Source organism: Lutjanus erythropterus, chromosome 16 (genome assembly GCF_056507025.1).
Source record: "Lutjanus erythropterus isolate fLutEry1 chromosome 16, fLutEry1.hap2, whole genome shotgun sequence".
NCBI lineage: Eukaryota > Metazoa > Chordata > Actinopteri > Lutjaniformes > Lutjanidae > Lutjanus > Lutjanus erythropterus.
Genome location: NC_139332.1, coordinates 1,589,247 through 1,613,373, shown reverse-complemented (window position 1 = coordinate 1,613,373; position 24,127 = coordinate 1,589,247). Strand labels below are relative to the sequence as shown.

General features: G+C 39.3%; 2 protein-coding genes across 3 annotated transcripts in view; both read right to left on the bottom strand.

The window, feature by feature from the left end:
- Nucleotides 1-781: 781 nt before the first annotated feature.
- On the bottom strand, nt 782-17,208 carry mgat1b (alpha-1,3-mannosyl-glycoprotein 2-beta-N-acetylglucosaminyltransferase b). 2 transcript variants are annotated; one of them, XM_084739072.1, is made up of 3 exons: nt 16,776-17,208; nt 9,312-10,540; nt 782-2,610 (listed from the first exon to the last, which is right to left on the bottom strand). In XM_084739072.1, exons 2-3 carry the CDS (start codon nt 10,179-10,181, stop codon nt 1,909-1,911), a joined length of 1,572 nt encoding a protein of 523 aa, XP_084595198.1. In that variant the 5' UTR covers nt 10,182-10,540; nt 16,776-17,208; the 3' UTR covers nt 782-1,908. The 2 variants fall into 2 exon arrangements, with proteins under 2 accessions (XP_084595198.1, XP_084595197.1); XM_084739071.1 differs by lacking the exon at nt 16,776-17,208 and adding an exon at nt 16,058-16,768.
- A 1,545-nt stretch (nt 17,209-18,753) lies between these two features.
- Nucleotides 18,754-24,127, bottom strand: part of vars2 (valyl-tRNA synthetase 2, mitochondrial) — a 47,434-nt gene continuing 42,060 nt past the window's right edge. The window contains exon 30 of the mRNA XM_084739867.1: nt 18,754-19,260. Within this exon, the coding sequence (XP_084595993.1) occupies nt 19,183-19,260 (78 nt within the window). The 3' untranslated portion in view covers nt 18,754-19,182. The remainder of the gene's footprint in view (nt 19,261-24,127) is intronic.

The window sequence follows — 24,127 nt, the reverse complement described above, 5'->3', positions numbered from 1 at the left end:
TCCTAAACAATGGAAGTGAATGGTGACCAGTTTTCAAACAGAAGAAATAACAGAATAAAAACATAAAATGCCTCCATACTGCTCGTCTGGTGTAATCCAAGTCTCCTAAAGTCCCAACATGCCAAGTTGACTAAAAAAATGTTATTTACACCATGATTTCATCCTGAATCTTCACTGTAGATCCTCAGCTTGGAGCCACGTTCACGTGCACATGCACACTGTCTGAAATGGGGGTGTGTGGTGTGATGGTGTGAAAACAGTATGTTGGGACTTTAGGAGACTTGGATTACGCCAGATGAGCAGTATGGATGAATTTTTGTCTGCATAACAGCAGTGTTTTGTGGACTAACAAAATAAACCTGACCCTAAATCAGCAGGAGAGTGAGTAGATAATGACTGAATTTTCATTTTTCTTGCTGTGTATGTCTAAAAATTTATTTTATTGTCTATCTGTGGACAGATTTTGTCAATGTGATAGCACTGCAACCACACAAGATGCAGTCATGAAACCCTACAGGTGTGTAGCTGAGATCAAAATGAGGACTGAGACTGAAGATGGGTGTGGTCAGACCAAGGAGACGTACTCGTGTGAGTACTTGTGTAATAATGTAGTAATGAGTGCTCATTGGTCAGGCGGTCAAAGTGTTGACAGTGTCTCGGCTCATGTGAGACAATCTGTAGCTTAGCCTGTCTTTGAATCTGGTCATTGGGAAGAAATACTACCACTAGTGTCTTTCAATGTGGTTGGACCTTCTTCATTTGAAGCACACTGAGACCTTCACAGTGAGATCATCTCTGTTTTGATTCAGTGTTGTCATCACACTGCTTTCAAGACCATGTTCATAAACTGATCTAGGGACAGCAGAGCTGAGAATTAAAGAATACTTCCACCCTCACTGTCACACATCTGCTACTCATCCTGAACAAAACATTCTCAGGGGATTTTGTTCTGGAGTATCATTAAGTTCTTGGTGCTCTTCTTTACTAGCAACTTCAAACTAAACTAACAACAAATTTTATGACTGAAATGTCAGCATTGCAGGAGATGGCAGTTTGTTGGTCCTGGTTCAGGGCTACTGTAGCTGGGAGGTGTCTCTGTTTCCTGTGCTGTACCATAGCTGAGGAAGCCTTTAATGTTTAACATTAACCATCAGAGCTCTGACTTCATATAATGACTCAGCACTGGATGTGGCCTTTGTTTACCACCTCAAAACATCAACCAGCTTTTCATTTTCCTCTGCACACAACTCTGCTTCTGATTAGTTTTATAGCCTTAAACGGGAACATGATCTGATCTGAAGAGTTGGGGAAATTTCAACAGCTTCTTTCAATAAATTTGCTTTTAAAAACAAAGATGGTCCAAGACTTCATATATCACACACATTCTCACATTTTTTTCTCCCAAGTTCTCAAGATGGTCACTCTGCTTGTGTTTGGCTTCCAGTGTATTATCACCAACACTGAAACAAGCTTGTCCTGTTGACAATTTAAATCATTTTCTGCTACCAAACTCCATTCACAGCTACTGCAAACATCTGAACATGTTGTGAAGTCTGCATTTGGCCAGTTATTCACAGGAATAAAAAATACACCAAACTAAATGGGCCCAGAAAGCAAGGCACGTCGCCAAGAGCTGTTTTCATAGTGTTTAAGGGTGGAATTTTCCTTGCCTAAAAGTTATAACTCTCTGTGAAGTCTCTGTCAAACTGAAGTCCTGAATGAGCACCCTAGTTTAGAAACTTTACTACCAAACAGGCCTTGATCTCCCAGCAGCCTCCTCTGCTGTCATTCCTTCATGAACTTCACCACTGTGTCTGCTGATATTCTTTGGTCTGAGAGGGTGGTCCTCTGAGTAAGGCTGTCTCCCCTCTTCAACACCATTCCAATTGTTCAGTCTGGATGAGTCGCTCAGCTCCAGCTGATGTCATACTGCGTCCAGCCCTCCGGTGGAGCCAAGAACACCCTCCGACCTCGGTACAGGAAACTGACTACACCCCTGTAACCTGTACGAGGAACTCCAGACTTCAAGTCGTCCATCACTCCAAGATTTCGAGCAAAGACTTTAAAACTGTCCCGGCTGGAGTACTGGACCCTGTAGGGTCCAGGGCCTCGCAAGCTTCCCCCTTGTTGCAGGTCCTCAATCTTCACCAGCTGGGCACTGTAAACCTCTTTAATAAACTTTTCATCATACTTCTCTTTCAGCAAATAAGACAAATCCTGTTTGGTAAAAGGCACAAACTCAGTGTTTAGCTTAATGTAGCGAAGGTACTGGTCAAAGAATTGACCTAAACTGACACCTTTCCGGCCAAAGGTGATAGTTCGGGAGATTTCAGGCCGAATGCAGGAGCGGTCTTTGCGCTGCTCTGGCTGACGCATCCAGTCATCCCAGAAGGCTGAAGGCCATTTGGGTTCCAGTTCATCCCACATCTCCTTCAGCAGCATCCAGCCCAGCCCGGGGAAGAAGTCTGTTCTGTAGAGGAGCTCGGCTTTGGATGGATCCACCAAGGCATCTCTGCCATTATCATTCCAGGCAGAAACACACCACAGGGTGGGGTCAGAGCGCAGGATTGGGTACAGGGCTCGGAAATACTCAAAGAAGTCTGGAGCCACCTGGAGGAGGGAGATGCACAGGAGTGAGATGGTATGGCTTCAGAGATACAGTCCAGATAGATGATAAAAAAAATAATTGAAGGGTTTGTTCTCACGAGAGGAGAAAAGCAGCAGTTTAGACTCATTTTAAAACCTGTAAAGGGACAGTTCACCCCAAAAATCCAAAATACTTATGATTCCTCCTACCTGTAGTTTTATTTATCCATCTAGATAGTTTTGGAGATATCTGCCATAGAGATGTCTGCCATCTCTCTAATATAATGGAACTAGAGGGTGCTCAAAGTGCCAAAAATTACATTTGAATAATGTCTTACCTGCCAACTAGGGAAGTTAATGATTAATCATTAAGTTAGTTTAGTGTAGTTTATTTGACGTATAAAAAGACAGTGTGCAGTGACAGTGATCATTTCCAAGAAATGAAAACATGGTTGCACCAGATTTAGCGAGATGCTCATTTCTATGCAATAAATAAAATTTAAAGTGCAATACAGACTACAGTAAATGCAGGAGCCTAACATAATACAAGCAGTAGGTACACAATGCACAGTACAAAACACAATATGAAATATACAATAACTACCTTATAAAGAGACCAGGTTACCAGTGCACCTGCCTTAAATAATAAAAACAGTGAGGGCACACTGTACAGTCAAAATACAATATGAAATATGAAGTATATAATTACTACATTGTTAGGTGACCAAGTTTCCAATGCCTCTGTCTTACATAATAAAACTGTAGGTACAGGCTGCACAATACAAATTACTGTAAGAAATACACAATAACTACATTATAAGTGGCAAAGTTGCCAGCACATGTACCCACAAGGGTAACATATAACATCTATGTACCCACTGGGGTAACCTCTAACATCTATCTAAGATCAGACTGACTACTTAAAACACAATTTTTAACGTCACAGAGAAACTGTGATAACTTGTGATATTTTTTAAAGCATCGGGGAGCCTGTTCCATTCTTTGATGGCCTTACATGAAAAGGCTGATTGAGAAAAGGCAGAGCTCCGTTTTGGAACGCTGCAGTTACTCCTGGAGGCAGAACTTAAGGCTCTGTTCAATAGCTCAGAGTGAGGCTGCAAAAAATTCTTCAATGGGGGTGAGAAACCAATCTAATAAGCCCCAGCATGAAATTCAGTGATTAAAACATTATTAACTGGTAAAGTATGCTTTGTGTGAAATTTCGTCCGAGCTCACAGGTTTACTTGTGATTCAGTTTGGTCTGTCGCGTTAGGTTAGAGATGGCAGTAAGTACACCAGTTCAGATCATTTAGTTTGGTGGAGTCATTTGAGTACAGACAGACGGACAAAAGCAGCCACTTCAAGTGAGAGGCTTAATGTTTTATTATACTCGTTTAAACTGTTTGCACTTCATGAACTAATGTTTCACATAACTAATGTGCTACTAGTCTTGACATGTTTGTATATCATTAATTATTAATTGATTATCAATTGTTAGTGCCGCCAGCGATGTCACTGTGCAGAAGAAAGAAGAAGCATACATCTACTCATGGACAAGAGGAATGCTATTAAATTTCACATCCTGCACTTTCATCAGCACGACAGCCTCTGGTCCATGAGTAGATGCTTCCCTCTGAGCAGTGATATGGTTGGTCGGGGTAGTTAAGCAAAAAGAAAATAGTTCCAACATGAAACTGTTCAAACAAGGTATATTATCGTAAACATAAAAGTAAAAGTCATGATTTTCTGGAAAAAGACATTGCTGTTGACTTTATATATATATTTTGGCACTTGGAGCACCACAGACTGAGTGACATCTAGTTCCATTATACTGGTGAAAAAGTAGATTTCTCTATAACTGACGTCTCTCAGACTCTGCAACTCAAAGCAAAACTATCTAGATGGAAAATAATACTACAGGTAAGAGGAAAAATATGTATTTTTGATTTTGGGGTAAACCATCCCTTTAATTCGCCTGTTTCTACTTACCACAGAACCTGTAAGCCTTTACAGAATATTCTCACTCATTGCAATATGGGTTTATTTTCATAGGTATGGCCATATATTCTATTAGTAGTAATAATTGCACTCAAGTTAATAGCTGATCTCTGGGAACACAGCAATGTGCTCAACAACAGGAAGTACAGAGGGTAAAAGCTGATGCAGTTTTTTCTCTCTACTAACTGGGAGCTTTGTTTCCAACCTGTCAGACTGCAGCTTCTTGGGTTTTCTGACCCAACACACTGCTTTTTACTGATGTCATCATGTTCCTACATATTAACTTAGTGAGTACCATGTTATTATTACTGATGGAAATTATGGCCAACACTACAAAATGAAAACCTAGGTTAAGACATGCATGACAGTAGCCTATCCAGCTATATTAATATCTGACAGACTGATTTTGATGAACACTACTAGAGCAAATAAATAAAAGAGTCAGAGCTGTTGTTTGTTTTTGTTGTAATAGTGATGTCAGTTAGATTTTGTTGGGTCAGAACTGTGGAATATTAAATAATTTATCTTTGTTTATTACATCTGAGTCTTTCTTACCCTCAGCTGTGCATAAACTACAGGTTATATAAACTTTATAAAGTACAAAAATGTTAAGTTGTAGGTTATCTGAATGATATTGGCTATAAGAAGGAGGCAATTACTTGTTATCAATATTGGCTGGAAAAAAAACATATCGTACATCCCTAAGTAAGCTAGAATAAACTAAGCTAGATCATTTCAGAATTTTTAAAGATACTTCAAAAATGACTTTTGGATAATGAAAAGCAGCATCCATCCACACACTCCACTTAGTTTTTCAGAATCAGGTTTACTGCCAAGTAGGTTTTCACATACAAACAATGTGCTTTTGCATATTTGTGCATAAGAAAAAACACTGAGAAAGAATAAAAAAACAAGTACCGCAAAAGTATACATATAAAATAATAATAAAAAAATATTATATAATAAAAAAAATATAACACCTGCCATGACAGGAATTTCGGAGGACTTAAGAGGACTACTCCAAAAGGAGGAAAAACAAACACAGTAGTGACAGTGAGCTCAGTCATGGCCTGCTAAAAAGTTGAGCATTCTGATTTGTTTTGCTGTCTGAACACATTTTGCTGACCTAAATCTAATAATATTTGCTAGCACCTTTGTTTATTTATGATTCCCAAATGAATCTGTTTTGTAATCACAGAACAGACATTTGGAACTGGAACTGAGAAACATGCAACAAACAAATGAACAAACAATTACTATTATTAGTATGTTTGAAAAGTCAAAATGTCTGCCTTGAAAAAGGTCTAGTCAGGTCCACATATTCTCACCTGGTCATGTGCGGCATCCACTACAAACAGCTTTGTGCCAAACTACAGTTTAGGAAGCACAGACAACATGCTGAGGAGTTTTTAAAATAATTTTCAAGGCAGATATCTCTTGGCACACAAAGCTAAAATGCACTACATAGGCCCAACTAGATATCACTAAAGGTAAGAGGATAATGTGTTTTTTTTTTAATTTGGTCCAATGATGTCTACGTATGTAATTCAGTGAGTGAATTTTGTGCAAGTGAGGAAGGTGTAAGGATGAAAAGAAAGTTTTTTGCCCTAACCCCAACTTTTAGTTTTATCGGAAAGTCTGTTTCATTTAGCCTGAAATCACAACTTTGTATCAAAGGTCTTTACAAGCAGTCTATTGTTGAAAAGGAACTCTGATCTTTTACTTAAGTTAAAGTTCTGAAACAATTACATAAAAATACATCATAAGTAAAATTCAACCATTTACAATCCAACTTCAACATAACACAAGCAGGTTTTACTGGTCAGTTTAATACTGTTGCCTCTACATGAGCAAACAAGACAATCACTTAGAAGACTGGATATTTCTGTATCCTTATTCTTAGTGCTATATATATATATATATATATATGTATATATATATATACGGGGCATCCTAGTGCATTAGAGGTGTGTGTAAATGCAACATCCCTGATCTCTGTCTGTATGTAAGTCTGTATGCTGGGTCCACTGGTGGATCTGTCGACTTAAAGACAAATTAGCCAAAACAAACAGGGAGAGTTAGTCCCTGAATTGTCAGTAATAAAACAGAGGAAGCCAGTGGAGAACAGTTACATAAGTAAACCCAGATTTTTCCCTGCTCACTGGCAAAATAATTGCTGATTTACAGGGCACACTTTCTCCCCTGAGCTGCTGTTTCAAGTCAGAGTTACTTACTTCCTACCACTTCTTATTAGCCAAATGTTCATGCTGATGGTTTATTCACCATTAGCAGCTGGATGGGGGATTTTTATCTATTTATTCACATATTCTCTGTTCAGTGCCAATTAATCAGTTAAATGCACTATCTCTACATACAAACTGGGATTACAGCTGTCCATTCAGCATCAGTTAATATTTCTGTTGTGGACCAAAACACACAGAATCCTAAATACTTAAAGATAATGGCTCTGAATGAAAACCAGTCTGGGCTTTGTGACAACACACTAAACTGCCTACTGTAGTGCACAAAGTTATCTGAAAAAGTTGCTGCTGCTGCACTTTTTAAGGAAACTGTCTTTAGTGATGAATACTTGAGACAAATATGGAACCACTGGGACCAGCCCTGTCATTATTAACCCACATTCGATTGTAAACCATATGTAATTACACTTTTACCATGGAAAGGCTATCCAACCTCTTCAAACTTACCAGACCTACCAGTGGGAAATAATTATGAACACATGCTGTGTCTACAGGTACTGTTTAAACTCTCAGACCTTTACTTTATTGTTTCAAATCACCAGAGGTGCCAAAGTTACCAAATATGGCTGGATTCTTCACAAATGCATGGTACTGCCCTAGAAACATGGAGTTCCAGTGTTAAACACCAAACAACTGCAATGAACAATAGAACAGTCTGAAGACCTATTATGCTATCACTATGTAGATACAAATATTTTTTTACTAACTTTAAAGTTACTTGAAGGGGTTGAAATCAAGACCTGGTTTGACAAAGACCAGTTTACTGGTCTGTTGCATTAGCCAAGTTTTAATTCTACTGTTAGACCAGTCTAAGTGAGATCGTGTCTGACTAAACTAAATCAGGAAATAGTGTTATGTGCTTTCTTTCTGATAGTTAGATGAGAGAACAGATACTAATCTGTGTGTTAAGTAGAGAGCTGGAGTCAGGACATGCATAGCTAAGCCTAGCTTAGCATAAAGACTGGGAGCAGGGGGAACAACTAACCTAGCTCTGTTCAAAAGTACAAAAATACACATACTAACACCTACTTTTGTACACAAGACTCTCTCTCAAAAAAATGGTCAGGTGTTTGGCCTCTGGTTTTGATCAAGGAAACTAAAAAAGACATCACCACAGAATATTCTATGCACCAAACTTTGGTGTCAGACATAGTGAAGCTTATAGGAGATGCAAAATCAGTCATGCTATTTGGAGACCAACAGCAAATTAACAAAAGACCATATTTGGAAAAATCAGACAGTATGCTATTTTCTGAACTGTGTGTTTTTGGTGTTGTAGGGCCATTTCTTCATCACAAGTCATACAACAGAGAGTTGGTGAATTTTAGGATGCTTCTCTCATAGACCTTAATAGAACTGACACCAAAGTCTGGCACCCAGCAGAGCATAGAGATGGTTAGTGATGTCATGTCCATTCCTTCTTTTCTAGCTTTGTGCTTGCAGCTTTCTTGAGAACCACTGATCCATACACTTCACAGCAGCAGCATTAACCTAAGGGTTCAGAATAATTTTATTTTTATTCTTTTTTTCCCTAATTTATTAGGCTCATTGAATTGTTTCTCTAAATCATTATTTTGAGAAAGGCACTCACTTTGAGACAAGTCATTTTGAGATACAAACTCATTATTAGAAGATAACTAATTATTATGACTTACAGGATGGTTTTCTGCAGTCTGCAGTGTAAACCACAGAACTGTAGAGTAACATCAGGATTCATGACAGACAGTTCAGCTTGACACTGTCTGTCCGCATTCACACGCTGCCTCTCCCACACCTCTCCACATGAGCACTTTCTCTCCCTCTCTGCTGTGTGTCTGTATCATAGGTAAACAGCCCAGTGGTTTTCCAGCTGTTCATACCACGCTCTGAATTTAACCCACCACTGTGCGCAGTGTTTCACTTGATGTTACCCAATCAGAATCTCAACGAAAGACAATGGTGTTTAAAAATTATATTGACAGGGAAGAGGCAGAGGAGAAAACATTGTGGCCGCAGGGTGTAGAATTTTGAGGGGAATCAGCTGCTTGCTTCGTTTGGAACGTACTGTTGCCGCAATTGGTGATGTTATTATAGCAGAGCTGTTACTTGTTTATTAAAAAATTATCCATGTTGAACGTGTCATGTGTCCAAATTGCACCTGATTTGATGCTGCACTTCCTTGGGTCACATACAGAGATTCCTTGCTTTATAGTTAGATGTTAACTGGCTACTGCCATTTTGAACGTGGAAACTGAAGACAGGGTGAAGATGTTCTACAGCTGTCTCACCACTGTCAGCATTCTTTTCATTTTTTTTCCCCAACTGCAAGCAACTTAATAGCAATATTTATTTGTACACTGCATTGTGGGACTGTGGTGACAACATTATATCTGTGAATCAATTTAGCATGCACACAGACATCTCTGATTACATTCAGGCCTGCAAAAGTGACAGTTTGATGGCAACAAATATTTGAACAGCACTCACCTCCAGATCGTCCTCCACTATGACCACAGTGGACTGGGAGAACGTGTTGAACACTTGGTTGAGTGCCCAGCGGTAATGGCGGGCAATTTTGTAGTAGCCTTGGAATTTCCTGTGCTCCGGCCGGACTCTGATGTCCGAGAGGTCTGGTTGGCTTATGTGCGTCACTTTATCTCCATATGAGCCAATCACACGAGCTGTCTCGGCGTGGCCACAGTCCTGACTGACGATGATTGGATATAGTTCTGGAGAAGGACGGTACTGTATGAGTCTGTCGAGACTCCGTTTTACCGTCACTCTGTCACAAGCAATAACAAGAATGGGAATGATGACTTCTGGGCTGGCAACTGAAGTCACTAAATTATTGTTCTTAACACTATCTTCCTTTATTTCAGTGGTCTGGTGCTGCTCTAACTTAGAGTCTGAAGCCACTGTATGAGCAGGACTCTGTGTGTGTTTTAGTTCAGTTTGGTCACCATCATCCACACCGTCTTTGAGAGGAAGTGGTGGTTTCGGTGGCTGGTGGACTGCCTCCACTTTCACTTCTTTTGTATCATCTGTTTCTCTTTTCCCGATGTCTTTCTGCCGAGCCCACACTGCCCTGTGACTTTCAATTTGCTTCAGCAGTTTCTTCTGGGTCTCGAGCTGAATTTCGACCTCTTCTGCCAGCCGGATCACCTCCCCAGCCAGGTTGACCCGTCCTCCTTTACCTCTGCCCACGCCCCACTCCTCCTTTCCTCCTGGTTCGGCTCCACCTCCCTCTCCGAGGCGGCCAATGGGAGGGCGACCCCAAAGATACAGCAGAAGCAAAGCATTCCAGGCGACAAACAGGAAAGCACCACATAGTATAAGAGAACCTTTCTTGCGAACCATGGCCCAATGACACTAGATAAGGGATGGGGGAGTGGAAAAGGCAGCAGGTAGGGAACAAGTGACAGAACCAGAGTTAGAATCCTACAGACCAAAGATCAGATATCAGACGGTCACTTCTCATCCTGTCATTTGGTCAGGAAGGGGATTGTCCTTTTCAATTCAATTCACATGATCTTACTGCAGAACGTACATGTTCCATGAAATGCCATAGAGACGGGGCAATGAACTGAGACAGGACTCACACAAGTCCAGCAAAGGGGTGGCTGCAAAAGTGCAGATGAAAGTAAAATAAGGGGGAAGTGGGGTCACTTTGGGTTGAGGGAATGTAACTCCTTGGATGTTATCCTTCCGCCATGTTCCTGAAAATAGAGCAAGAAAACAAATGATCAGCAGATTTAATGTAGCTCATCTGAACTTAAAATAATGAAGCAGATATTAAAACTCCTTTTAGACATGCACTGTACATCAGTAGGATTCTGTATTAATGTGAATTAAAGCATCCACTCTGTGAGTAAAAGCACCCAGAACATTAAAATATTCTTCTGTATGACATGTTTGTGTTGGATGTGCAAATCTGAAAATAGGGCTGAATTACTCCTTAAACTGAACTACAGGCCTGTGTGTAATGTTTTAAACAACAGCAGAGCACCCTGGCAGCTCAGTTGGTACAGCATGTATCCCATGTACTGAGGCTGAGTCCTCTACAATGCCTGTGGGTTTGATTCAAGCCTGCAGCCCTTTGCTCTATGTCAAACACATTTTTTCCGCATTTTATGTTTTTTGTCATTTCTTTTTTTTCTCTTTTTTCTTATGTCTAAGTTTAATTTTCCTTATTCAACAAATGGTTTCGCCAGACAAAACAATGTCAAATGAGGTGCAGTTACTGCCATGACTACATTTTTAGTTTGTTAAATTCTTAACAGCAATTAATCGATCAATGATTAATCACTGATATCCTTACTCAGAATGTGTGCTGCTGCAGGGTTCTGTTTAGGGATGTTCCGATCCGATCACGTGATCGGAAATCGGGGCCGATCACTTGAAACCCATGTTTTAAATTCATCCAGAGACACAAAGAGATTGTCAAATGGAATGACAATGGCTTAATTTAATTTTAATAAGTTCCACAACATCAATATTCATTGTTGCACAGACGGAAACAACACTGTAAACATCATAATTTACGGCAGGCAGGGAATTCAGACAACATAATAGTAGTGAGCAAGTAGTTAGTAGGCTAACGCAGGGCAAACGTGTCACCTCAGGACGGCGAAAATGTCTGTAGTTTGGAGGTAATTTAAACTGGACAGTGAAAGCAGTGCAACAGCCACGTGTAATGTGTGCAAATTGGGCATTTTGCGTGGTGGAAATGTGGATGTGTTCTCTTTTTTTCTTCTTATTATTAATGCATTGCTGAAGTATCGGATCGGGACTCTGTATTGACAGATACTCAAAATCAAATGACTCGGACTCGGATTCGGGGGCAAAAAAATGTGATAGGGACATCCCTAGTTCTGTTTTGTTTTTCATTTGTTTGTCTTTGTTTTGATTGGCCTATTTGTGATCAGACCACATTTTTGGCAACTAAAATGCAGACGAAGCCTTTCGATATAATTCAAATTGTAGTCAGTACTCAACTATGATTTTAAAAGTAACTAAGCAGATTACATAGTGTAATGCATACTTAATTATGAGTTTAAATTCAGACTCAAAAATCTACTCATAAAAGTACAACTATCCCCCACCCAAAACTATTCAATTACAGTAATGTGAGTATTTGTAATTAGTAACTTCCACCCCTGTAAACTGGCAATAGTATCAGACATTTTCAACCCTCTCACCCTACATATGACAGTCTAACAGCATGTTTAATATCAGATGGGCACTGTAGCTCTATCTGTTAATGGTGCTGCCAGGTTTAAACAGAATCAACATGGAATTTTTCCATTGCAGAAAGCAAATCCAGAGAGACGTTACTGTCAGACAGACACTCAACAGTGACAAAGCGGGATAAACGTGGAGTGACGTGGTATTTCTGGAGGCTCACTACTTTGACCAGACACCTTATCTGAGATGTTCAGAGGCCTGACAGACAGGACATCCTGCTCATCTGCACATTATGTTACATATTGTCTTTTACTCAGCAACTCATAGAAACAAATAACAATGTCAAACTTTTAAGAGAGCCTTCCTGCTACACAATTAACTGCCTCATTCATACTCACAGATCATGAGGACTCTCATGAGAGAGGTATGCATTTTCAGGATTTTTCCCTTAGAATGTTACAACAGTTCAGATTGCTTTAGAGAACATGATTCACTGTTCTCCAATGAAGCCAAAATGGGAGATTACTCCTGTCTTTTCCTGCCTAACCAGTGCTTGGATGGAAAAGGTGACACATTGTGGCAGAGCCAGAATTCACTGTCACTGACAATATGCTGCTGTTACTGATACCCTGATTCCTCTGAGGAAACTGAGAGGACTCTTAAACAAACATTTGGCACATCTAAAAACCTCAAGTGAGCAGTACACAGAATCCAGATGACCAAATTAGGTATTGGCAGATGTGGTTGTAAAAGGCATGGTAAGATTTTGTAGTTACAAGAAGTAGTGTTGGTAAAAACATCTGAGGTACTGGATCACAAAAACTCAAACTTGAGTAGATCATAACAACAATCAGTAAATTGTCAAGTGAGTAACATAATCTAGCACTGAAATAATTGACACAAAATTACAAATCACACCAAATTATTTAAATGATTAATGATGATTGTTTAAGTCATTTTTAAACAAATATGCCAAGCATTCTCTGGAAGAACTTAAATCGGGCCTGAAAAGTTGAGCCCGAAAAGGCCCAAGCCCAACAAAATTCGGTCTGAACCCAACCTGAACCCATCCCTCATTAGCATATTTCAGCCTGCAACCGAATACAGCCCGACATTTTTCTTAAAAAGCTTCCCTCTATGCACCAAACAGTAGAAGCTGGCAGTGACAGGGACAATACATAGGTGGAATTAAAAAAAAAAACCCCAGCTCAAACCCAACCTAAGCCCATGAAATATGGGAAACATACAGTCCGACATAACCCTGTCGGGTTTAGGCACAGATCTCAAGCTCTATTCTCTACCTACAGATTCTCCAGCTGTTTCATATCACTGTACATCAGTCCCTCCAGGAAGCTGCGATGCTGCGATCACAACAATTCCCACAAATTCAACCAATCCCCATGAATTCTGTGCAACCATGCAATTTTGTCCAACTCTGCAACTTTTCTGCAAATTCCAGACCAATCATCATTGCTTCCCACGAGTTCCACTAATCACAACAGTGCACCACGCAAACATCATACATGTACATCTCAATGAACTGACTCAATGTTTTGTGTTATTATTCACAATATTTTTTTTGCTTTTTTTTGGTCACGGGTACTAAAAAGAACACATTTGTCTCTGTTATTGACATTCATCAATGCTCTGTGCACTTCTATTTTATGATTTGCTGTGCTGTTTAGACTGTTGGAGATCCAAAAAGATTCTACTTCAATACAACCTCATCCCTGGTGCTTCTTCATTTACAAATAAAGCAGATTTTTATAATTTCAGTAGTTCTGTAGTTCAACTTTTCTGCTACTTAGTTAGAACACTCAGAACAGGGTGTGGTTTTGTTCTCCCTGGAACAAGTTGCCTTTGATTTTTAATGAATTATACAAAAAAACAGCAACTTTCTTTTGCAAGTTTTCACTTTGTCCGGCAATATCATTGCAAAAAAAGCCCACAAACATTGCAACATGCATTGCAGTTTTTTTGAAAAGCTGATGTGAAATCAGGCATTTTATGCTGCAACATTCCCCAAAAAGGCCTGCAAAATCCTAGAGGGACTAAACTGAATATCTTTATGTAATAGACTGCTAATGAGACAAAACAAGACACCTGATAATATCACTTTGGGCTCTGGGAAACAAACTACTGTGTGTTCCTGTACCAAAACAGAAATGGGATCTTCCATGCAAATTTATTCTGCAATCTAAGGTTGTCAAAAGTATCAATACTTCCTGTTCCCTTTTTGCAGTGGTATCAAAAGGGGTATTAAGTCTGGTTTTTAGAATTGTATCAGAGTTTAAAATTCTGGTATTGTGACAACTCTACTGTTATCCACATAAAAAAGGCAAAAAGTCATAGGAAAACGATTAAATTTAAGATGGTAGACGGAGACATGAGAGCTGGACTTTGAGCTTAAACATCAGAGTCAGGTGGACTTCAGGTCCTGCACTTGCTTACTCACTGTGATTTGATAAGAACGAGACAACTGTTGATAAGAACAACATTGTTTTAGAGATACTAGGACAGCACTATGCACATATAAACATGTGTGTGAAAGGCTGTGTTGGGTAAAAGGCACATATCTGACCTCTGAAAGAGCTACCTGAAAGACTACATGCCAGCAGAGGGACATGTGATTGTAACTAACCCTTAAAATAAGCCCTCTTCTTAGTGTCTGTCAGTACCTGGTTCTGCTGTGCAGTCAAAGTTCATCTTCCCATGAACAAACAGACTCCAGTACAAATGTTGAAATGTTAACACAGTGATCTCCAGTCAAATAAAACTACTACTGTGTGTCAACAGTGTGGATGTGGCAGTCTTTGTTGCAGTAAACGGACAGAGGGATGAACGACTTAAGTGAGTGAATGGAGGAAAACGAAGAACTCCACAGGAGTTCCTCGGCATTAGAAAAGCCTAAACCAATTAGTGCTGATAAATATAGGTCTGCAGTAATCTTGTAAGGACGGATGTTTGACTACGAGTATTTCTGCTTCACTGCTCGGAGAGGACAAACCTGCTCTGCAGTCGCTTAACATGTCAGACCTGTATCTCCACATTACCACCACCTTTCAACCCCCCACCCGTATTCAACATTTGTCCCACCCACTGACACATATCTCATGAAAAAGAACCACAGAGTTGCATGTTTGAAGAGTGACAAATGGGTCCAGTTAGGGGCTTTGTGGAGGATAAAACTTATTTTTTCCAAACTATTCATTTTGTTCTATCAGTAGGCTAAAATCCAAAAGCATCCAGTTTACAATTATATAAAGAAAAGCTGGAACAAGAGAGAATATTTATCAAATGACTAATCAATTGACCAGTCACTGCGGATTTAGTTTAGTCTAAAAATACTATCAATCTTTGATTTTTTTCTTGTTTCACTAAGAAAAAGTTACAAACTTTCCACACTAAATACTGCAGACATTAGTTACAAAATGGTAACAAGATTGTTTCTCCACTTTTATTCTTTAAAGAGCAAAATAATACTAATACAAATAATCCTAAGAATTATGTAAGACTGCCAGATCATTGAATAGATTTGTTTTTCAAACATGTAACTAACCATTCTTGTGAATATTAATCAATCTACTGACTGTTTTCAATTAATCAATTCATCTAACACCCTCAAATCTCTACTGATAATTAGAACCTTCATGCAGGTAGGGTTTGTTGCAGAACTATTGTATAAGACTGCATTAGTTTTAGCTAGGTGTGCCAAATAAACTGGTGACTGAATGTATATTTTCCTAATGTGTTCTGAAAGACTCAGCACTCAAATGATCTTGTAGATAAAAAAGGCTGTGCAACTTGAACATTCTATAGCAGACTGGCAATGTAAGGTAGTGTCTGTACCGTGAACACAAAAAACTACATGCAGATACACAGTAACAATGGTTAGGTAACAATGGATCAATAGAAAAGGAAAAATATGAGGGGTCAGGCACAGTCAGAGTACTTGAAATCCTCGAAATAAGCAGAGAAGTGTCAGTCTGCAGCCAACAACAAGTGAACTCCAAAGTTAAGGAATAACACGTGTAAAATGAACCCCTTACCTGAACTGGGAGCCGGCAACAGATCAGATCTCTCATGCCTGTGTTTCAACACTGAAGCAAGTTAAGCTTTGCAGACAGGATGAGATGATTGTGAACTGGGAAGGAGGATGGGCAGAGGGAGGGAACTGTTGCTCTTCTCACAAACTATACCAGCTGAAACTCTATTCTTCTCTCACCCCCTCCTCCCTCCCTCTCTCTCTGACAGACAGACAACGTGGAGCTGACTGGCAAGATCTCACAGCGGGACCTGTGGCAGGAACCAGCTGGGGCATCAGACAGTGGATCATCCACACAGTGGTTCTCATGAACACACCGTGAACAGGCAGTGAGGACTAACAGGCAGGGGACACCTCTCAGTCTGATAACCCTGAATAATGTGTACTTTGAGCTGATGTAACGGTCCACACTGGTCCCCAGCGGTGCAGCTGTTGTAGTGTGATGAGATGAAACCCAGCTGTTACACCACACGTTCTTCTTCTCTGAAGCTAGGAGGCTAAAAGTTAAGCTAGCTATGTAAAAGCAGACATTCTGGCTGTTTAATGCAGCTCTTTGTCCTCTCTACACTTTCTGAGCAGCAGGGGCATAAGAATGTCTTCATAGCGGGCTAGCTAACAGCTGACGTGCTGTTAGCTAGATGGCTAACGCGGAGCAGAAGCAGTGAGGGGTTTGTTCATTCATGAGGCGTCCTCATTGAGAACATGGAGACAGTCACACTCACCTCTCACATGCTGTCCTCTGCTGGACCAGTCCCTGTGGCTTCATGTACAGCGGACCTGAGGCTCACATCAGCTGTAGCACGGACCGGCTAGCTAGCTAGCTCAGTAAGCTAGCTAACGTGTACTAGTGGAGCCGCCGCTGTGTTTCTCTCCGTGTCACATTCACAGCACATCTCTGTGTCGGTCCACAGCGGAGCCGCTGCTGGCTGCACCTCCACCTAAGCTTCCCATCATCCCCCCGGCCGGCTCTGCTCTTTATCCGACACCAGCAGCCGCTAATATTAGCAGGGTGCAGTGTCTGCTCACCGCTACCGACTGTGTCTCCACAATGACACTTTGTAGCGAGAAGTCCTGTCCTCTGTCCTGCTTCAGTCTCTGATACTCCAGCTGGCTCCACCACAGACTGCTGCCTCCTCTTCTCATTATGACGACGGCATTTTTCATTGAACTACACTTCCGCATTATTTAGCTACACAAACAATTTCATCATTATACATAAATAATAAACACATATGCATATGATAATAATGATAATAATAATAATAATAATAATGATAATGACAATTGAATTTTAATTCCCCCTATCTATCGTCTCTGTAAAATCCAAAATCTGTTTTCTCTGTGTTTAAAGGGTCGCTCCAGTGATTAAAGGGACAGTTCACCCCAAAAACAAAAAGACATATTTTCCTCTAGGTGTGATAGTTTTGATGTGGTACTCGAAAAACTGAAAAGAAATGTCTTTTTCAAGAAATCATGACTCAGTGACTCAAGATAATCCAACTTGTTATGATCAGTTACATGTAGAAGCTGTTTTCTTTCTACCAAACACCTAGCAACTGGAACACTGTGCAGAAAGAAGCGTCTACAATGAGAGGTTATGGCTCAGCTGGGGAAGACGCCATTAATGTTTACATCCTGTGCTGATGACTAGATGCATGCTTCCTTCTGTGGTGAAAAGGTTGGCTAGTGTAGTTCAGTACTGTATTGGAGAGAAGGCAGGCATTTCTACAGCCGACATCTCCAAAACTCTGCAACTCACACTAAAACTATAAATAACACTACAGGTAACAGGAAAGTATGTGTTTTTGATTTTGAGGTGAACTGTCCCTGTAAGTTTTGCTCTTATATAAAGTAGGGGGACTTGTTAGAGGTAGATTAAAAGTGGTTCCTACACTTCCATTAATGCAGTTAAACTTTAATTAGAACACCTTTGTGAGTCAATACTCTATTGTACTGTACTCTCATAATACAGCAGCATATTGTTACCATTCCAGAAAAAGAAAAAAATGGATCATTAGTTTATTATTATAACAACATATCATGTTTTAACAATAAACTTCTAGATACTACTTATACCGTTATAACACTAAACACTTCATGTTATAACGTGATAACTTGTTATAATGGGAAATATTTTGTGCTAAATGTGATAAATTATTGTTATAACACAAAAAGGTTCATGTTATAATGGCTGGCTGTAGGTTATATATGTATATGTATGTGTATGTATATATATATATATGTATGTGTATGTATATATATATATGTATGTGTACATATATATATATATATATATATATATATATATATATATATATATATATATATATATATATATATATATATATATACATATATATGTATACATACATATATGTACACACACACAAACACACACACACACACTATTGAATAGTTCACCCTGTTACACACACATTCATACATGGCAGAGGTTGCCATGCAATGTGCCCCTCCTCAGACTTATTCATGAGGGTGATGCCTTCGGGACCAATATCTTGCCTAAGGATACACTGACATGCACACTGCAAGGACCTGGGGATCAAACGGACAGTCTTGTGACTGGTCATGTTAGTGGATGCAGCCAAGTCGAGTATACAACATAACTTACAATTACCTCCTGGCTGATAAGAAGTTTTCAACAGAACTAGGTTTGAATTTGCAGCAAATAACCATGATTCCTTCTGACATCCCCAACATGGAAACACCTTTAATCAAGTTAAGGAAAAGACACATTCACTTTAAAAACATCATCAATATGAAGGATGGTTTAAGCCATTTTATAATAATAAGTCTTTAAAAGGCCATGACAGGACCTGCTGATGAAAATTTTCATCATGCCACCTGTCCATTAATAGAATACATTTATGTATATTACCTGCAGCTGCCACAAGTCCATCTACAGGTGAGCTGTTAATTATACAGTGCAGTACTGCAGTATTACAGTTTGACAGTAAGATACTGCAATATTTCAACATTATAATGAAGATACTGTGCAACATCTCCAACAGTGTTGAGATCTCTGGCTCAGACAACATAAATAATTCATCAAGTCCATCAGCTGTAATGTCCAGCAGTCCACACAGTTCCTGTAACACTCACAGGCTGTAGTTATTCTACTGTCTGAGTTTCTTGCAGGACCCTCAGCTGGTCCTCAACGGTGTTCAGCTCCTGCTGCAAGGCGGACATCTGAGCACAAAGAAGACAGAGGAACACAAGGATGGGTTCAAATGAATCACATGAACATGTGGTTGTCTAATTAGGGGCTAACTTTTATACAGCTAGACTATGCTGTACAGAACTACTGATATGACTAAACAAATAGTTTAGACATTAACAACATTATGATTGTTGTTAATCAGTTACTAGTCCCTCCAGGATTTCAAAGGCCTTTTTTGGGATTGTTGTTGCCTAAAATGCCTGATTTCACAAAAAATGGCAATCTATGTCGTGATGGGTTTAGGTATTTTTTGCAATTAAATTGCAGGACCAAAAGAAAATTGCAAAAGAAAGTTACACTTTTAGAATTCATTAAAAATCAAAGGCAACTTGTTCCAGGGAGAACAAATCTACACTACACTTCACACTACACTATCTAACTACAACAGAACTACAAAAATTGTAAAAAATCTGCTGCAAATCTGCTATTTGTAAATTAAGAAGTGCACCAGGGATGTATTCCACAAAGAATCCAAAAAGAAAAAGCTGTCTGAGCAAAGATGTTTTACAGAAGGGAACTTTACAACTACTGCTTAAAGCTGCTCTGATAGAGCTGCTCTGTAGTTTGTTAATGTGCAGAGAAATAAGAAATAAGATTTTACAATAACGAGTAGGTTATCACTAATTGTATTTGTTCATTTATTTATTTCACTATATTTAAACATATGGTTATTTTTTTTTTAATTCAAGGATGCTGGGACATTTATTATGATTATATAACACAGGGCTGTACAATGAAAAAAGTGTTGTAGTTCCTTCACAATATACATAAAATACAACACAGATATTTATTAAATTAAGAATGGAATAGGGTGAAAATACAAACCAAAATTAATACATTCATATACACATAATGTACACCCAGGAAATAATTGAATGCATTTTTTGAATTTGAATCAGGTTGAATGTAGACAACAGCTATAAGATGGTGATGATGATATAGTGGACTCCTTCCCTCGTCCTGCTTGAGTCTTGTGTGTCCCATCCAATCAGCCTGCTCCACAGCAGCCTGGAGCAGGCTGTGTTTGTTGATCATCTCAGGGCCCACACACACCACATCCTCATTTTAAAAATGACAATCAATGATAACAATCAATGACAACTTCCAAGTTCCAGTAGTGAGGGTATCTGTAGGTTTCCGGAAGCATCTGGAGGCATTTGGAGCTTGTAGACTGCAAACACTCCATCTCACCCTCTCAATGCAAATGTGTGGGAGAACCTACGCTGGCTGCAAAATTTGCAAAAAATGCAGATAGCTGTATCTAGAGCCAGTGTTTGGTTTGTCCATTCTGGGCTGCCGTAGAAACATGGTGGCACTTTAGAAACAAGTATAGCCTGTGAGGCTGTACTTAGACGCAGTGAGGTTTTGAGCTCAAATCACAAATCACACAAAACATTCAAGTACATGAATTTATATAAGAACATTATAGCATTAATATAGACATAACCCAAATAATTGCATCAATCAATGAAGCTTGTCTACTTTCTATTGTTCTCCCTTTGCTTTTACTTTTAGTAATTATGAAAATTTGAACAAACAATGTCACACACACTCATTTGTCTATGAAAATCCGCCCCACTGTGTAGTTTTCATAAATAATTTTTAATTCTAGTGTTGGAGCATCTGATTGTAGCCACTTCCTAGTCACATTCTTTTTTATTTGAATAAGTAATTTTCTCATTAGATATTTGATTCCTTTAGTCTTAAGATTCAGTGTTATAGTACCCATATACATTGGTACAAGGTTTGTATTTATCTGTATAGATGTCCAACAGTTTACTGTCTGCAATTGTGACTTGTATTGATGGTCCAATAGATTCCCAAGGGCATTAATAGAGCTGCATAATGCTAGCCATTCAAATTTGGCAATGCCAGACCTGCTTTCTCTTTTGATATTCTTGGTTTCTTACCTATCCAGATACACCAGGAAATTAACTTGTCCCATTCAATGAATTGCTGTTCAATTATTTTAACTGGCAAGGATTGGAAAAGTTATAGCAGACAAGACAAAATAACCATCTTGACTGACTCAATCATTGAAGAGAAGCTGAGAAATGACAAGTGATTCCACCTGGATATATCAGATTTAATTTAAGAGTTTAGAGGGATTTAATTACTCTCAAATAATTTTATTTCCTTTGTAAGATTAACTCCTAGATACTTCATTGACTTCTTGTCACGCCTCAAATCATACTTTTCCATGAGGTGTTTTGGTGGAGCATCATTAAAAGTCAGAATTTGTGTTTTTTGGATATTTAGCTGACCAGATTTCTTCAAAGATGACATCAAAGTTGGTAGGGATATTAAAGGGTCATTAAGATTAACACATCATCCTCAATTTGTGTTCCCGTCCTGCTTTATTTATACCGCCAATCTCTTCAGTTTGTCTAATATACTGGCTGAGAGGCTCTATACAGAGAGTGAAGAGCAGAGGGAAACAGAGGCAGCCCTACCTGCACAAACACTCTAATGTAAACCATCTTGAGTGGCTGCTATTGACTGAATTATTGTATATTGCTTGGAATGCCTCAATAAGGGTTTTGTGGATGCCAAACTTATCCAACATCTTGTTGAAGCTCCATCTGATGGATTGGATGCAGAGAAGGCATCTTATTTTGATGTATGTGCCACATAATGTGTAGCGTCCTTAAACTATTAGTGTTTTGTTTCTGATGGATAAATCCTGTCTGGTCCAGGTGAAAAAGAGATGGTAGGATTTGTCCACATTTAACACTGAAAGTGGTTGATATTGTTTACAGTCTGCTTTGTCTTTTTTGTTTTGTTTTGTTTTTTTTCATTATCTAGTCTTGGTTGTGAGTATTGTTCTTTATAGTACTATGTCATGACTATGTATGACTATGTTTGTTTTGTTTGAGGACATCTTATTTTATTTATAGTATTGTCTGTCTGCTTTTTCTTTAATTTATATGCCAATAATTTCATAGCTTTACTTCCTGCCCTAACCCTGTTTCAGAAATATCAGTTTCTTTTTAATTTCTTCAGAATATATCTCATTTTGCAGTTTCTTAATTGCTACTGCCTTATCTGGTTCTGCTCTGCTCTTATGATCTTTTTGTCATTCCTCAGGTTTACGATACAAATTGTTGGGCCTCTCTTATTGAGCTCCTTCACTGATGAGGAATGGGCAATTATATTCCTCTTTAGTCCTGCTTTGTATGCATCCCACACAATAGGTGGGGACAGGTCTCAATTATTGTTTTCTTTAAAATAGGTTCTAGTTCCTTATTTAATTTCTTCTTTCACTTGGGAGTAAGAATCCAGTTTACATACTGTGGATTTTGGATTATTGCCTGTGCTCCCTGCCCTGATAATATTTTACTTCTCTTAACTGGATGAAACACTCCATTCACATTAAACAATATCACTTTTATGCTCTGAGGATTATTTGCCATGACTATTGTGGTACGACATTTCACAATTTTTATATGAGGTTAGTGTGACGTCTCTCTTGCTGCACAGAACAGCAGCGAACAAACATCAAACAAAGTAACTAATTGCAAGATTTAGAGGCTTGCTTACCCTTAAGTGGCATCAAAACAAACCTCATTCATAGTGATAAAAGTTCAGCTCCCTGACTTGATTCCTATCAACTGTGGCTTTTCATAACTGACAGCACAGAAATAGAAAAGGAAAGAGTCTTCACTGTATCTAAGAGACAGCTTTAACATGTCTACACATAAACATGACATGTTACAGTATGTAAAGAACACATTTAAGCAATATAAATGTTCACTGCTACTCCATATTCTGGTCTTTCTGCGACGGGTCCCAGAAGAAATTTGTCTCTGAATGTTGACCCTCCTTGTTTGCGCTCCTGTGTTTGTCCCTGTCTGCTGCTAACAGTCCATGACAGTCTCTGGATCTGCTCCAATGTCCTATCTTGCTTCTTCTGTGGTGTTGTAGATGCGGGTCCCATCCAGGTAAAAGACTTGTAGCCTGGGCCTGTAAGGGGGTCTGGAACCTTATCCCTTTTCTTTTCAAAATCCCTTTTGCTTCTTGTTGCTCTTGCTCTTGTCTTTTCTTGAGTACGCTTGGTGCATAGTCATTGTCCAAATTAATTTGCTTATTCATCCAAGAAAAGCCCTTCTTCTGCCACACTATTAGAATCTCCTCTTTGGTTCTGTAGCTCAGAAACTTTACAATAATGGATCTTGGGGGAGCTCCTTCTCGTGGTGCTGGTCCAAGCCCACAGTGTGCCTTTCGATCTGGAGATCCAGAGGCTAAGTTTTGTTTCAGCAGCTCTTCAACAAAGCTTATCATTGATGGAGACTTGTTCTCAGACCCCTCCACTACGGAGTAGATACTGACATTGTTTCGTCTCGACCTTCCCTCTTGATCTGTTTTGCTTCCAGGTGGGTCTGGAGTTTTATTAGCTTCTTCATCACTTCTTCCATTGATTGTATCCTTTCCTCTGTGTTAAAAATTCACTCCTCTGCCTCGTCAAGTCTCAGTTTGGTTTTGCTGATCCCTTCTTTGATTGCTCCCAGTTGCTGCTTGTTGTCTTGTCGGAAACTTTTTACCTCGGCAAGTATGGTGTTCAGACTGACATCCATGTCAGGGTCCTCATCTTCTGTTAGCATTCGCTGGCAAACTGCAGCTAGCAGAGGAGGGCTCTCTGTTAAGGCTATCGTGTGAATCAACATTTGTTGCACATTTCTTGTTTTTGACTTTGTTCTGTCTGACTCTTGTCATGATTTGGGCCTTACCCGTGACTTAAGCTCAACTTTGAATTGAGTTTAGTAAGTTTACAGGGCTATTTAATCCAGGTTGTCAGGGACGAATTTCTTTTATGCTGCCATCTTTGCGGCTGCGTAG